A 15,809-nucleotide genomic window follows, 5' to 3' on the forward strand; every position below is an offset into this window, starting at 1 on the left:
TGTCTGAACCAGGAAGTTTTACTAAAACGGCTTTTCCTTAAGAGGGGTTTAAGTAAATGGAAAGTTATTATCTGGTTTAGGAAAATGCTGGTAAATGTGTTCAATATTCCTTTGGGCAACAGGAGCATGAGTTTAAAGGGAAAAAAAATCACGACCACATAATTTTCCAAGAGTGTTACCATGATTTCTCATGTGACAATAATGTTTGAAGAATTCCCAGCCAAGCCAAATAACCTTGCAGAGTTCCATAGACAACAAAATTGGAATACACTAACGTAAACATTGGCCGTTCATTACCTGCAGCATCCGTGTTATTACTTTATTCAATGTGTCTGCGTGGTATTTATAATTACCAAGTTAAATTAGTGCAATAAGATCAAATTTGCCACGTCATCACAACAAAGGCAACTGAGTTGTGCAATATGTTCAATGCATGTTTGTGTTGAGCAAATGTTTCTTCATGCGAACTGTTGAATGTTAGTCAATGTTACAGCGTAAATTGTTTCCTCTACTCTGGTATGTCTGTGCTTGCAGTTCGGTGCTTGCTGGTCATTCTTTTCTAATCGATTCTATATCTATCGGTCGTCACGTAAACTGCTTGTGCGCAAAGGATTGAGGTTAACCTTGCGTCCTGCAATTCAATTGACACTTGGTAAGAATAAGATTGGACATATTTATTGGAAGTTTGAAAGATTTCAAAACCAGAAAAAAGGAGATTGTTAATTTTCTGTCAAACCGCGTTTTTCATTAAGGGTCAATGAATATGTGAGGTTCTCTGGTAGTGCAGTAAAGGTGAGTATTCTACTTTCGATGCAAAATTCTGGCGTCATACAAACTAAACATTTTCTGAATCGTTTCCCGCGTTTCCTACAAACATTACTGGTCTTGAAAAAGGTTGTTGGGGAGCTCATGCGACTCTCTAATTCGAGGTTGACAATGATTATTTTCAAGGGTGATTTTAATGAAGGTGAGGAAAACATGTAGTCAACAACAATGCTTGCCGTCTAATTCCTTTGTTTATTAACCAGGCAACAACCTGACCAGTTAAAACCATTCACATCTCACAAAAACACGATAACTTAAAATCGATATTATGACAATGATTATCTGTCTAAAAAAATCTGAATTAGAATGATATAAAGGACAAGAGCTCCTTATTAGCTAATTTGCAAACTATGAGAATAAGTTGTATGAGACCCCTGGTTTGTCGCAATTCTGTTGTTATTGACTGTGTGCATTGAACAGTCAAATAACATCTTATTTATTGGTATTTAATCATCCTCCAAAGTAATGAGTGGTTTTGTATCATACACGAAAGAATGTAGATTTTCGGTTACATGTGACATGTATTTGCAAAACTTTATTTAAGGCGTTCAAAACATGAGATAATGATACAAATACAAATGAATAGTTTCTTCATTTTCATGCAGCGATAGTGTGATTTAGTACGTTCTGTAACAAAAATCAGTAAGTTACAAAAAACAACAAAATGTTTAAAAAAAATTCTTGAATCGAATCACATAACTTACGTGGTAACTTCAACGTTGATTCGGTAAACTTGGTTTGCCCAAGACCCACCCTTTCCAGAAACAGGACAGGCGTGACTCTCATCATATTTCTTGTACGTCTTTACTGCGTCACGTGATCCGACACACCAACCACCGTCCTGCAACGCAATGATGTTGTATCCACGGGCGTAGGCGGCTTGCACACATTTGGCGATCGCCTCATTACGGCTTCGGTACGGCCCGTCGAGAACTCGCTCCAATCCTTCAAGCGTGGGGATGGCGTAATTTGCAGTGTCCCGCCAACAACCCAAATCGGTAAGCGACACTAATGTACAAAATAACACCGTAAATGTGCTGACAAGTGACATAAACGTGCATTTTATGGAAACCGTGCAAAAAATATCTAAAAAAGACATACCTCGTGATATGGTGGCGATTTCGTAAACTTGATTACCCCAACCTCCACCTTCTCCGTCAATTGCGCAAGATGTGCCTTTTCCGTATTTTCTGTATGTGTTTCTTGCTGTGGCAGAACTTGCGCACCAACCTCCGTCCTACAAATTGCAATGTGTTTACCAACCAACAAAAACTGTGATCCAAAATAGGATTAGAATATGCAATAAACGTTTGTAGTTATTATCTGTATGTCAAAACTAACATGCGAAAAACTCTGTATTTTAATGATTTTGTCAGTTTTACCAGTTTTGGAAAATGTTTATTCACAAATTATTGTATGTAAGAATTATACCTGGACAGCAAATACGTCGTCACCATTGTTGTGAGCGACTCTGGCACATTTGGCGATCGCATTCACTCTTGCTTTGTAATTTGCTCCATCAAGAATAGGATTTCCTTCTCTTGTGGGGATTGCCCTGTTTTCAGAGTCCGCCCAACATCCGAGATTGTTGAGAGTAACTGAAAGAGAAAAGATCTTCGTTTAATGGAGGTCTTGACAAGATTTTAAATTATAAATACGAATATATTTCTATTAGAAAAGTTGATCTTACCAGGATAATACTTGACTGCATGAGTTGTTACGCCAAAGATGCACAAAACGGCAAAAATCATCGAATTCATCTAAAAAATCAAACTTGATTTCATTACGATTTTTAAATATGACAATGTTGATCAAAAATTGACAAATCTAATTCTAGACATACCTTTGATTTGTTTGATGTTGAAAAAGTGTTCGTGTGATACAGTATATATCCGTTGAACAAGATGGTAATGATTTGCAGACGAGCCCACGCTCCTTTTATAAGGCGACCAAGCACTTCTTCCAACAGTTCGTCAGAGTTGAACTAAAAATGCATGACAAGTTAACACCTAGTTGACTATGACGTCACGACTTCGTTGGTCAGCAATTGTGATTTTCGTGTTTCTGCTGACCATGGAGTAAACAACATTATTGGATTAATGCTTAATGACAAGCAAGTAATGTGTTGGCAGTTTTCAATCGTCACATGTCTTTGCGATTTTATTGTACAAGATATGATTTCTAATAGGTAACATTTTGATTTCAGAATGTGTTAACGCAGAAAACATGTGAATGTAGAAACAAAATTTTTCAGCAACTAAAGCAGCAAACACTCGTTTATCAATTCACAGAAACCGGGATACATCTACGGTTACATTTTAAGAAACGAATTGTTTTAAATTTCTGGAAGTTCTAATTGGCTGCGACAATCCTTGCCTACAATCCAATGAGCGTTAGGTTTGCATGCTTGGCAGCCAAGGCATTGCAGCCTACCTGGATTATCCATTTTTTTCCTGACAAGTCGGAGCAAAATTTGTAAACCAAGCTCCCGGTGAGGTTTGAACTCCCGACCCTGGGCTAACCAGGTCCTGCACTTTGAACATCATACACTACAATTACACCATGTGTTCCACGATAATACGTAGAAGTTATTGTTCGAAACCTCTCTTGGCCAGCTGTATCCCAGATCTGAAGCTTAACTTTTTCACCATTGATTTCAACTGTCCTTATTTTAAAATCAACACCAATGGTAGTAATGTAGCTTGCAGAAAATGTGTTGTCAGCAAACCGTAAAAGAAGACTGCTTTTCCCAACACCACTATCACCAAAAAATACAATATGAGTGACGTTGTCAATGTACGGAAGTGAACAAGATTATAGTATTGTGACCATGTGGGCAATCTCTGTAGTCTCAGGTTCACAGAAGCATGAATATAATATGAAAAGGATACTCTTGGTCAACAAAACAAGAATGGAGATTTCTTTATAGTTTTGATAGATAAATCATGCGGTGAAACTTAAATAAGGATCGTTGAAAACAGACAGCAGTAAAGGTTTGTAGGTAAAGCTGCTTCACAGTTAAAAAAACATAACTTAACTTTTAACTTTTATCTTGCAGAGGATGAAGTTTACAAATTATTTGGTAAGGCGCATCGCATTTTTTTGTCAACAAGTTATCAATTACTCTTCAAAATAATCTACCGAAAATTTGTTATTTTATAACTAAATTGAAACCAGTACAAACAATTTAAAATGTATAATTGAAAAGTTTCACCCCATGTTATTACATTACTCCTTAAACAGAAAACTTCAATTTGCTTTGCAGTGGATATATATATATTACACGACTTAATTCCGTGGAACACAGACGGAGTAAAGAATGCGGAGGAAATTAGGCCTTCCTGGCCTCTCCGACGGTCTCATGGCATTCGATACAATAACGACAGACGTTTTGATCACAACTTATTATAAACGTGTTACACGTTCGCACTTCACTCTGACACTTAACTAACTTACTAAAAGCACTGCAGTTACTCACTGAATCAGTCTGCTATTTTCCGCTGTCGCGCTCATTTTGGTAATTTACTCGCTGCAATTCTGTCACGTGTTTCAATTCTTTATTATAACTTTTCAGTCACTATAAACGCGCTGGGATAATTTATTTTACGTCAATTGATATTGCAACGTGTTGTTCAATTCTTATAGAAGTCTACTCAAGAAGTAAAAAACACGCATAGCAGCTGAACAAACTCATTTGAACGCTGCAATGTGAACATGTTGTATAAATTTTAGCAAGATATCTCCACTTTTCAATTAAATTGCTGTGATTGGTGTACATGATATTCCGGTTTTCCGTTTATGATTCTGTCCTCAAATTAAGTCTACTCAATTTGCTATCACAGCACATGCCGTACATACACTTGTCCTTGAAGACTTGTCCATTTTTTAAATAAAGTCAAACACATGAAGATGTCATTATGTGCGTTTGCTCTGCAACGTATTTGACTGTTGTTTCATAACGATAATAATTCCATAAATTTATATCTAAATTAATGTATTCCAAATCTGCATTTCCAAAAACTATTTGCAAATCAATCGCATGATATGATATATTTAATGCTCAATCTTTGTAAATATCACAAAATTTCAAGATATATATTTACCCAAATTGGTATAAAGTATTGGTGTTGCTACATTGTCACAAACGAAAAACTGTTACTTAACTTTGCTGCTCAAATCGCTTCGAACCAATTATGTTCGAAGGTAAGAAAACCAGCAAAGTTTTGCCAATATATACTGCATGACAATCCACAAATGAGTAAGAATTTTCGATTTTTTTGAATGCGAAAGAAAACATGTTACGCGCACAAATTATGTTTGTCAAATTTTGTAAAACACGAAAGATGTTGTAAATATCCATTGGTTTTCTTACGAATAGGAGCATGTCTGTTAATGATAATTTTGAAGATCATGTTAAAGGCTTAAAAATCAATATTGGCTGTAGATTGACTGCTCCACATTTCAATGTATTGAAATTCAAGAAAATCAGCTGAGGAATGATGGGAAATTACACCAATGTTGTAGATTTGCTTGTTGATAATTATGTCTAACCACAAGTTATCACAGTCAGCAGATGTGAAATGGTGATCATGATTTATTTAGTAGCAAAGGGACTCCTTGACGTGTATGCCAACACCTCCACATTTGGTAATGGCATCACATGAAAACAATTCATACCCTTAGAGTGTAATTTTGTCCAACAATTTAGTGTCATTATTATGTGTTTCTGTAAGGGCAATCACATCAGGGGTTCTATGTAAATTGCTTCGCATTCCACACAATACATGGACATTTTATTTATGCTTTCTATGTTGTGGTGCAGTATGGCATTAATTGGCATATTTGTTGACAAACATTTGTTGTCAAAATTCATTCATTTCATAGTAATTGCATTTATTTTTAATTACGTTTTGTATACTTATGGATGTTTATTTACCAAGTTGTATGGCTATTTGACGTGAATACGCTGCAATAATAATCAATGAGGGATTGGGTGACAGAATATGAAACAAACACACACAAATACAAGAGACAAAACTGGTTTATAGAAATATTTAATGTAGTTCATCATAGTAGTTCAACTCTTAGGTTACGTGTTTATTGTATTTCTGTAGATCATTACATGTAGATATAAATATTGATGTGCTTGTGTCCGTTCTTTGAAGGTATGTGTGTTCATTTCTTCTCCAGATGTATTTGAATCCATGTTGCTTTTTGTAGTTTAGACATATGTTGAATATCTGTCCATTTTCTTCTGTTAAAGTGCATATGACACGTAAAAATCAAACATGTTAATAATCAAACTAAGAAATGTTCATTACTTTAGAACATTTCTGGCGAAAAAAGTAGCTTGATACGACGACTGGTTTCTGAGATACAGCTGATCAAAGTCGCACTTTTGCCGCTGCGAACGAAATCGTGCGAAAGCGAGATATTGTTGCGTGACGTCATAGAAGGCGCTTCGGTCGAGCGCGAGTGCTGGCAGCAAGCCTTATGCGTAGGAATGGAAAACATTGTAAAACTGATTTAAGCATAATATTGCATTAAACAGGGGACAAAAAGTGAACAAGTGCAATAAACGGATTTTGATGTTAATTTAAGCTGAAGACAGATGGCCGCTGTTCGACCAATTATGTCTAATTTAGTTGTGCAATAATAAAACAGTTACTGGGACAGGGTGTTCTTGTTGTTACAGCATTTATGATCGCTAACGTGATACATGAACTTTTGAAAACACGACAGAGACAAACCATTAGTTTAGCATTGTCGTTTTGTCCACTCACAGTTATGTCGTTTCTGCTATACCCTATGGTCTTCCGTTAATTAGGGACAAATAAGCCTTCGATTCGTAACGTCACAATGCCAAATTTTTGTGTGATGCAAAACCCTGTCCTGACCTTTAAGGTAATGTAAACTGTGGATTCTCCTATGTTTGAAACTATTCGATATCTACAAAAACAGGCGCCTTCTCCTATCTAAACAATGCATTTTTTCGACGCAAGCACCTTATGTGATGTCCTTTTCTCCCCAGCGCAAAAGGTTTACGATTTTTGGTCGCCGTTACTTTTCGTGCAGTTTTCTACATTTTTTAGTTGACGTAGAACCGTAAAACTTTGGATATATATTTGTTGTAGATATACCTTTAGTTTTACGCAAAGTTGTTATGGCCGTGGCATATGCACTTTAAGCTTTCATTTAAATGGATTTTACCTTGATTGGTCTGTGTTGTATTAAGTGCAGATAGCTTAGATCGACTGTCAAAGATTTGATTCCTGGTTTTGCGAGTAACAAACTTAACTATGATTGGTGCAGGGGGTGCTTAGCTATGAAAACAGACCTAAATATTTCACAATGTCTGGTGATGTATGTCGGTGTGTGCCTCGCCGATAATTAAGATCGGTCGAGGCGCAGTTGAATAAAGTGGCGAGCTATAGCAACCAGTGTTTGAGAGCTGGTATCGGCTACATTGGCGAGCACGCCAGGCCCCCCTGGAACTTTCTGATATGGATGTGAGACTGTGTGCCTTCGAAAAGGAAATGCTTTCTGTGAAAATGGAGAATCGATTTCTCGGCAAAACAAGCGAGGAATGGCAAGCTCGAGTTTCGGAGTTAGAAGAGAGGTTGTCAAAGCAAAACAGTCTTCCAAAAACTAATATTAAGGTGACAGAGTTCTTTTCCGGCGGTTCTGGGATGAATTGGCAGGAGTTTAATCTATATATCGAAAACGTATCTGTGGTCAATAATTGGAACAATCAACAAAAGGGAATTCATCTCTCTGCTTGTTTACGAGGCCCAGCTCTCTTAATACAAGACTTAATACCCACAGAGAAAAATCTGTGCTATGAGGACCTTTGTATGGCTTTAAACAATCATTTCACACATTCAAATGCGCCACGAGCGAGGAGCCGCCGCTAGCTGGTGTTTTAGCCGGCACACCAGTGATGGCTCATACGGCTTTGGACAACAACAATGTATGGTACGCCCAATTCTCTATTGTCAATTCAGTTAAATTACATTCTTTTCTTATCGATACAGGTTCAATGGTATCGTTGTTAGATAAATGATGCAAATTAAAGATACTGAAATTGGTGCTATATTACGAGAATTTGTTGATGTTTTTGTCGATGAACACGGGACACTGGGGCGAACGTCCCTTGTTAAACATTGCATCGACACCGGAATCGCCAGACCAATTCGGCAACGACCGCGTCGAGTAACGTGGCAGAAAAGAAAAATTGTCGAGGCTGAGATTGAAAAAATGCTCGAAGCAGGTGTAATTGAGCGCTGCAATGGGCCTTGGGCTTCTGCTGTTGTTCTTGTCCCTAAAAAAGATGGAAAGTACCATTTCTGTGTGGATTACCGAAAACTTAATGAAGTTACTCGCAAAGACGCCTATCCTTTGCCTAAAATTGAGGGAATTTCGGATACTTTGGGCAACGCGAAATATTTTACCACATTGGACCTCGCTAGCGGGTATTGGCAAGTGGAGATGAGCGAAACTGACAAGGAAAAAACCGCCTTCAACGTTCCTGGAAAAGGTTTATTTCAATTTACAGTCATTAATTTATTAAAAAAAATACTTGCCACTGTCCCTGTGCTCAGTTATCCTACACGCACTGATCCCTTTATTTTGGACACAGATGCCAGTGGAACGGGTTTAGGTGGCGTGTTGTCGCAGCTTGTCAACGGCGAAGAACGGGTCACAGCTTATGCCAGTCGAACACTAAGCAAATCCGAACGATACTATTGCACTACATATAGAGAGTTGCTCGCAATTGTTTACTTTGTCAAGCATTTTCGCCATTTCTTGTGGGGTCGAAGGCTTGTGCTACGTACAGACCACGCTTCATTGCAGTGGCTTTTGCACTTTAAGGAACCGGAAGGGATGCTTGCCAGATGGTTGACTACACTGGACACTTACAACTTTGAAGTCGTCCACAGACCGGGAAAGAAACACACGAATGCAGACGGGTTGTCGAGGCAGCGCTGATGCCGGGAGGTATGCGTTGATTGCAATTCCGCTGCCTGCTTTCATGAGGGACAAGTTCTGCAGATTTCATCTCGTCCGAACCAAGACAGTAATTGGCTGGAAACTTGGAGTATCGAAGATACACGCTCGATGCAAATTAAAGATACTGAAATTTGTGCTACGATTCAAAAGCCTTGGCCAACACAAACCTCCGTTATCAAATTTCCTTGAAGAGACAGGTAGCGAGAAGAATTATTCTCAGTGGGATCACTTAGAGGTTAACGACGGAGTGCTTTACCGAATATGATACCCCGATGAAGGTGAATTTCCATTGATAGTAGCGCCCCACAGCGTGAGGAGGGACATTTTTTACCAGTTACACACCTTAAGGACGGCAGGCCACTTAGGTATTGCCAAAACTTCGGAAAGAATTCGCCTGCGATTTTTTTTGGCCTGGTATGCTTGGGGATAGAAAGCATTGGTGCAGGTGGTGCGTTACTTGTGCTAAACGGAAGCCAACACATGGAGGTCATCGCGCCCAACTTGTCCAGGAGAGAAACCATTTTCCGATGCAACGGATCGGGATTGATTTTTTAGGCCAGCTTCCTATCACTGATCTCGGTAACAAGCACCTACTTGTCGTGTCTGATTACTTTACAAAGTGGACAGAATGCTTTCCTTTGCCAAACCAACGAACTGAGTTGGTCGCCGAAACTCTGGTTAAGGAGACTTTTACTCGGTTTTGAATTCCCGTTTCCTTGCACTCTGATCAAGGCCGTGATTTCGAAAGCATTCTTTTTGCAGAAGTTTGCCGCTTGTTGGACATCAGCAAGACACGATCGACCCCTTATCATCCGCAATCATCCGGTCTTGTGGAAAGATTCAATCGAACTTTATTGCAAATGCTTTCGTCTTATGTAAATGATAACCATAATGATTGGGATATTCAGCTTCCTTTCGTAATGATGGCTTACAGATCGGTCCACGAGTCCACCAAATACACCCCTAACAGACTTGGGGAAGTAAATGTTCCTCTGGATCTGATGTGGAGACTTCCTCCGAATCACCATGATACAGCATATCGATGTCAGTATGTGGAAGATATGCGTCAGGCAATACGAAACGCGTACGCGTTGACCAGAAGGGAACTAAAACGATCTAGTGAAAGACAGAAGAAGACATTTGACAAATCAGTTCTACCACAAGAATTTAACGTTGGCCAGTTTGTGTGGTATTACTATCCACCGCTCGGGAAGCAGAAACTCGAGGGTGGGCAGGACCATTCCTTGTGATACGGAAGTTGTCCAAAAGTTTGTACAAAATCCAGAAATCTTCGGATCATCCACCAAAGGTAGTACACACTGGCCAGTCAAGGAGATTCGAGGCAGAAACCATGCCTAATAACTGGCTACAACCTGAGGAAGAGGAATCGCACTACGACTCCGATGAAAATACTGTAACATCGGACATGGACATTTGTCCCCTTGAGGACGGTGGAACGTCCCTCCGCGGACGTGTGCGACGTTTATCTGCGTATTTGCGTGACTATGTGTTGTAGTGTGACTATGTGTGTAAAGTGTACCACGTTTCATTTCGAGGGCGAAATTATGTTAGTTGGAGGGGGGCATTGTAGCGATTTTGTGCTTCATTATGTGTTTGTAGTCACGTGTGTCCGTGTGTCTGGTGATGCATGTCGGTGTGTGCCTCGCCTATAATTAAGATCGTTCGAGGCGCAGTTGAATAAAGTGGCTAGCTATAGCAACGAGTGTTTGAGAGCTGGTATCGGCTACACTTGATTGATAGAAATTATTTTTTTTTTAATTCCATTAATTTCTGTTAATAATGTTCAGCCTCTGTTTCGTTTCATGCTTATTTTGTTGAATTTGTAAAATCAATTGATCCACTTTAGTTGACAATGTGGCATGTGTTGTTTTTTTCAACGTAGTAGGAGACATATGCTTTTCAGGTTTGAAAGTTGAATTTATTAACCGGTTATCATATCACCGCCTAAATCTCATCCAAATAGAATCAAATATTTTAAAATTATTTCCTCTTTCGACAATGCAACCAAATTTGACCATTTTTGTTGTGGATTTCTTGCTAAATTGTCTAAAATCAAACTTGCAATTTTGCCAATGAATCTTTCAAAACAACTTGGATAAATGTTGTGGAACATCGCCAAATGATCATGTAAAACTGAGCATCGTATGCTGCTCACATCTATGACGCAACTTAAAAAAAGCTATTTGCGTCTTCCTGTTGTCAGCGGGGCGATATTGCGGGCAAAAAATCTTGGAACGCGCCAAATGTATCAAAGGCTTATAAATGAATATGGTTTGAACAATCGCCTTACCAAGCAAAGACGACTATCTGTCATTTATATCTGTTTTACATACAACACTCCGCAGGATTCACTGGCAAACGGCTTGATGCGAATAAACCGTTTATTATCAGGTTTGTGGGAATAAATCTGAAGCAAGCGCAAAGCTTGGTGTCTCAGAAATGATACCAGTATCCTGTCAAGCAATAATACAGAATCGAATTGAACATGAAACACCGAGGTCATTTATGAACTGAGTTATAACAAAAATGAAAATGCGTCGCGATTTAAACAGTATCAAGTGATATAACAGCAATGGAGGTGAACGAGAAAGAACGCAAAACAACATATTTACAGTTAAAACTTGTCTATGTCCGTTGTAGCACATTAATTTTGATTCATGGTAAGTTGATAAAATCACTATGGAAACGAGAATATAACAATGCATGACAAATCGTGGTGACACAGAAGCAAATTTGAAAGATTGCCATGAAACAGAGGTCATGGCGAAAAATATCGAATTAAAAACAGACGGTTATATTGCTGTTGCTGCCAGGCATATTATATATTAATTAATCTGTTCTTCTGGCACAATTAAACGTCACTATTATTCACCGACGTTATCAAAAAACAAACAATTAAAAATTAATTTTCTGTTTGGCTATAAGTTGGGTTTATGTTCACCAGTTGAAAAGCTAATCATAACTCAAAATACTGCCTCAAGCAAAAAAATTAGCAACACTCGCAAAGATACATTGGTCGTCAAATTGATCATAAGAATGTCTCGTACGCATTTTCATCAGGTTGGGAAGTGGCATGCGTGGCGTCAGCATTGCAGTATGCAGCAGGGTCAGGTTGTTCGTTTGTCGAGCTTTTAAAATCATCAACACTGCAACGATATATTCGCAAGCATGGTTCACAGACGAGAATTTTTAACCAAACTTATATGAGATTTGTGAAATATGAAAACTCACTGCTGTCCTCTGTCCTGTGGGTTGCGATTTTCAACGACTTTCATTTCTATTCCTTCAGGCTGGACGTCTGCAAAAAAACCATAGACCTTGTAGTGGTACAAAGAGTAGTGGTATACAAGAAATACTGTATTAGAAAGTCATATACTGATTAATACGAAACATACAAATATTTTCGCCACACGTAATTAAATTTCTCTCCTTGTCGTTGCGCAACTCAACATTTCAACATCTGTAGAGTGATCTCGTCGTATTTCGTTATCACAAATTTGAAAGATTTTCGAGAACAATTGTTTACCTTTTGTAGCAGCTGATGCCAGGCAACACTGCCTTATCCCAAACCCTGTTGCTATGAGAGTAACAAGTCCCAGACCAACGGATAACAGCAATGTAAGGAGGGTAAGTGTCGGTGCTGGTATTGCTTCAACCATTAATACTACTTTCTTCTCAACGTAAAATGGAGGTCCGGACCTGATGGTAATGGAGTAGTTTCCGAGATCGCGTTCCGAAACCTAAAAAAATGTTTTCATCAACACTTTCGGTGGTAAAATTTGGGCATATTACTTCAAAGCTACCTTCGTAAACAAAAGGTCGATTCGGTTTTGAGTCCCGTTGGAAAATAACTTTGCGATTGTTACCTCGGCACCTGTTAAGGAAACAAGTATTTCACATAAACCCGTGAAACAAATCACAGTATTAGATAAACTTTGCTTGATTCAGATTTGAAACAAAAACTACATCAAATAATTGTCAGAGGAACTGCTTGTAGAAGTTTCAATGCAAACGAGGCGAAAAGCTTCGAGAAAGCACAGTGCTACGGATGCGTCACAAACCGAAAGCCTCCAAAGGATTGAAATGCAAAGAAAGAAACTGATACCTCCTTTCATCACCACAACATCCCCGTTTCCACGAATTGCCGGATTTGACTGAAACCCGAATCCCACAGACGATTTCTCTTGTAGTCTGACCTTTTTGAATATTATGGTTTCGTCGATTTTGGGAGGAACTTGCAACAATTAAAGGACTGTTAATCTTACATCAAAAGACAGGACTCCATTAAATACTATTCACGGCTAATAAAAATTCTTGCATCCTTACATTGAACTTTTAGTTTCAGTGATTTGGTTTCTGTTTTCTTGTCATCTTCCGAACTCTGATGACACGTCACTAATGATCCGTGATCTGATGACGTCAAGCGGATGTTCACTGAAGCGAACTAAATATATTATTAAGAAGTTAGGTTTGACAACATGTGGATCACCGGTTTATAAAAAGCGCCTTTATATAATTGTTGTAACCATACCTCTTTCCTAACAAGCTGAAGATTGTGCACAGTCATATTTATGAAATGCATTTTCACACTGAATTTATCGCAGAATATCAAAACTAATTCCCCCTCTTTCAACGCAGAAGTATTGCTGAGTGAGTTGAAATCCAAAAGCGTACCTCAATTCATTCAACATTTAATAAGTGAGACGAGTTTAACAACGCCATTGTGGAACTAAAAAGTTTCATATTTCAAAAGTTTCGATTCCATGTCTTAGAAAATTTTGTGCAAAAATCAGACGCTTTCAGAAAACATACTGGCATTGTTATTCTTGCTAACGTTACACTTTAGTATCTAAGAGCATTGTTTAGTTTAGTTTACTTTCACCAACCGTTCCAGCATCTGTAAGGATCGCTCCATTCAGCAGTTTCGGTGCAGGACATTGTGGCGTTTCGACCGACCGCAGCTGAGTTATGAACGAAAACAGAACCCTTGCATTGTGCAGTTACCTGTGTGCTGTATGTCCATGGCCGTTGATTTGTAGGTTGTACAATTTTTAAGTTTGAAAGAGAAGGGCAATCTAAAACAAATGCAAACAAAGTTTTCAAACCTATCTATTCTTCACTTATTCGAACGCTTCTTGATGAGTTTACACTGTTTTTAATGTTATTTTGTGAGATAACGAATGCATTACATACCTTTTGAAATTATTCTTGGACTTCCCAGATGGGATTGATTGCAGCAGCAAGATATAATTCTAAGTACGCTCCCGTTAAACATAGACGGGGAAAGGATTGTAACGTTAAGGAAGTGATTGTCCATTAATCGCAGTGTTGACACCCGCACACCGATAGTTTTGTCTGTTATGGGATTGGGACTCGAAGGTTTGTATTTTGCCAACAGCTCACTATTCCCATTCATTGCTTCCTTCAACAAGTATAGATCGAAATCCTTAGTTGCCGGCCCGTAGTAGGTTATATGGAATAATATGGTGATGTTTGGAACACCAGTAGACCATATAAAACTTGGACTCGCGTAGTTTCCGACCGATCGCACAGAAGCGTGCCAGCATGTTTCTAGAAAAGACGAATAGGGGAAATTTCAACATTGTTGTTAATCTTGATCTCAGCAAATGATCCAGATGCTCGAGGTTTTTGTTTAGAAATGTCTGTTATGCGCCGGAAAGTGGTATAAATTTCTCCATGACTTTTCTCTATACTTCCTATGTCTTAATATATAACAAAACAATTGGTGTAAAATTTCGCAAAGTAAAGCAGTGGTGAACTTTGCAAGTGTTATCAACAATAAGCATTGTGTTTTTAATTTGTTCAACTACATAGGAAACGACTACGCAAAATACACAAATGTTAAACTACATATTATACCTGCAGTGTAATTGATTGAAAACCCCTGATATGGATAAGTGCTGCCAGAAGTGAAAGTCAACCGAGCCACATTTCCAAGAGAAGTAAAATTGAAACCAGATGATAGAAATCCAGAAAAATAATTTAAAGACCCATTTTCGTTGTAAATCTGCGATGGTAACAGAATAATTCATCGGAAATTACAAATAATTTCTGGTTTTCTGGCACAATTAAACGTTAATTTTTTTAATGGAAATTTCGCCAGCTATTCAACGAGGCTTCATCAGGATAATGCTGGGAAACAACAAATTTCTTAAAATCTGATGCAAACTTTCAAACTTTGTTTATATTGATGACCTTATCTCGGCATGACTCAATGTATGACACCTTTTCGTTTGGAATTTCCATAATGTCATATCAAATCAGCAAGTGCCAATCTAGGTGTAAGAGCGCACAAACTTACCCGCAATTTATCAGAGCCTGATTCAGTTTGAAACGAATTCACCACGAACTTGATCACGTGATTTGGCGGGGCATTGATAAACCATTGGCAGTTTTCATAGTTGTTGTAAGTTCCAGGCCAACCAGGAGATGTGAGAACTTCCGTCCCTGTGACGTTTGCTGTGCGATTGGTTTCGCCACATCGAGGTGTCCAGATAACTAGTGACGTAACAAAGAGTCAACAAACATACACTGTATTTTTAAGTCTTGCTGTTGCAGAAAATGTTGTCTTAAAACATAGCAATGAGTTAAAACTGTTTCTTATACCTGCTGCGTAATTGATTGTAAACCCCTGATATGCTCCACTGCTGCCAGAAGTGAAAGTCAACCGAGCCACACTTCCAACAGAAGTAAAATTGAAACCAGATGACAGAAATCCAGAAAAAGAATTTAAAGTTCTGTTTTCGTTGTAAATCTGTGATAGTAACAGAATAGTTTATCGGAAATTACAAATAATTTCTAGTGTTCTGGCACAATTAAATGTTGATAATTATTGATGGAAATTTCGCCAGCTATTCAACGAGGCTTCATCAGGGTAATGCTGGGAAATTACAAGTTGCTTCAATTCTGATGCAAACTATCAAACTTTATTT

The 15,809-nt window shown here is 38.4% G+C and overlaps 1 protein-coding gene and 1 pseudogene across 2 annotated transcripts in view; both read right to left on the reverse strand.

Annotated features, from left to right (window-relative positions):
* Positions 1-1,525: 1,525 nt before the first annotated feature.
* LOC145909547 (uncharacterized) lies at positions 1,526-4,707 on the reverse strand. The gene is made up of 6 exons (XM_082996931.1): positions 4,684-4,707; positions 2,669-2,809; positions 2,516-2,585; positions 2,257-2,423; positions 1,927-2,062; positions 1,526-1,833 (listed from the first exon to the last, which is right to left on the reverse strand). Exons 1-6 carry the CDS (start codon positions 4,705-4,707, stop codon positions 1,526-1,528), a joined length of 846 nt encoding a protein of 281 aa, XP_082853057.1.
* Positions 4,708-11,230: 6,523 nt separating this feature from the next.
* The window catches only part of LOC145909548 (uncharacterized), a 92,838-nt pseudogene continuing 88,259 nt past the window's right edge, over positions 11,231-15,809 (reverse strand). Inside the window, exons 13-23 of the transcript XR_014403136.1 lie at positions 15,179-15,375; positions 14,737-14,884; positions 14,050-14,427; positions 13,743-13,931; positions 13,388-13,530; positions 13,183-13,300; positions 12,962-13,090; positions 12,660-12,730; positions 12,383-12,596; positions 12,088-12,154; positions 11,231-12,002 (exon numbers count right to left, since the gene is read on the reverse strand). The product of XR_014403136.1 is annotated as an uncharacterized LOC145909548 (transcript). The remainder of the gene's footprint in view (positions 12,003-12,087; positions 12,155-12,382; positions 12,597-12,659; positions 12,731-12,961; positions 13,091-13,182; positions 13,301-13,387; positions 13,531-13,742; positions 13,932-14,049; positions 14,428-14,736; positions 14,885-15,178; positions 15,376-15,809) is intronic.

The sequence above is a fragment of the Ascidia mentula genome, chromosome 7 (assembly GCF_947561715.1).
Source record: "Ascidia mentula chromosome 7, kaAscMent1.1, whole genome shotgun sequence".
Classification (NCBI taxonomy): Eukaryota; Metazoa; Chordata; class Ascidiacea; order Phlebobranchia; family Ascidiidae; genus Ascidia; species Ascidia mentula.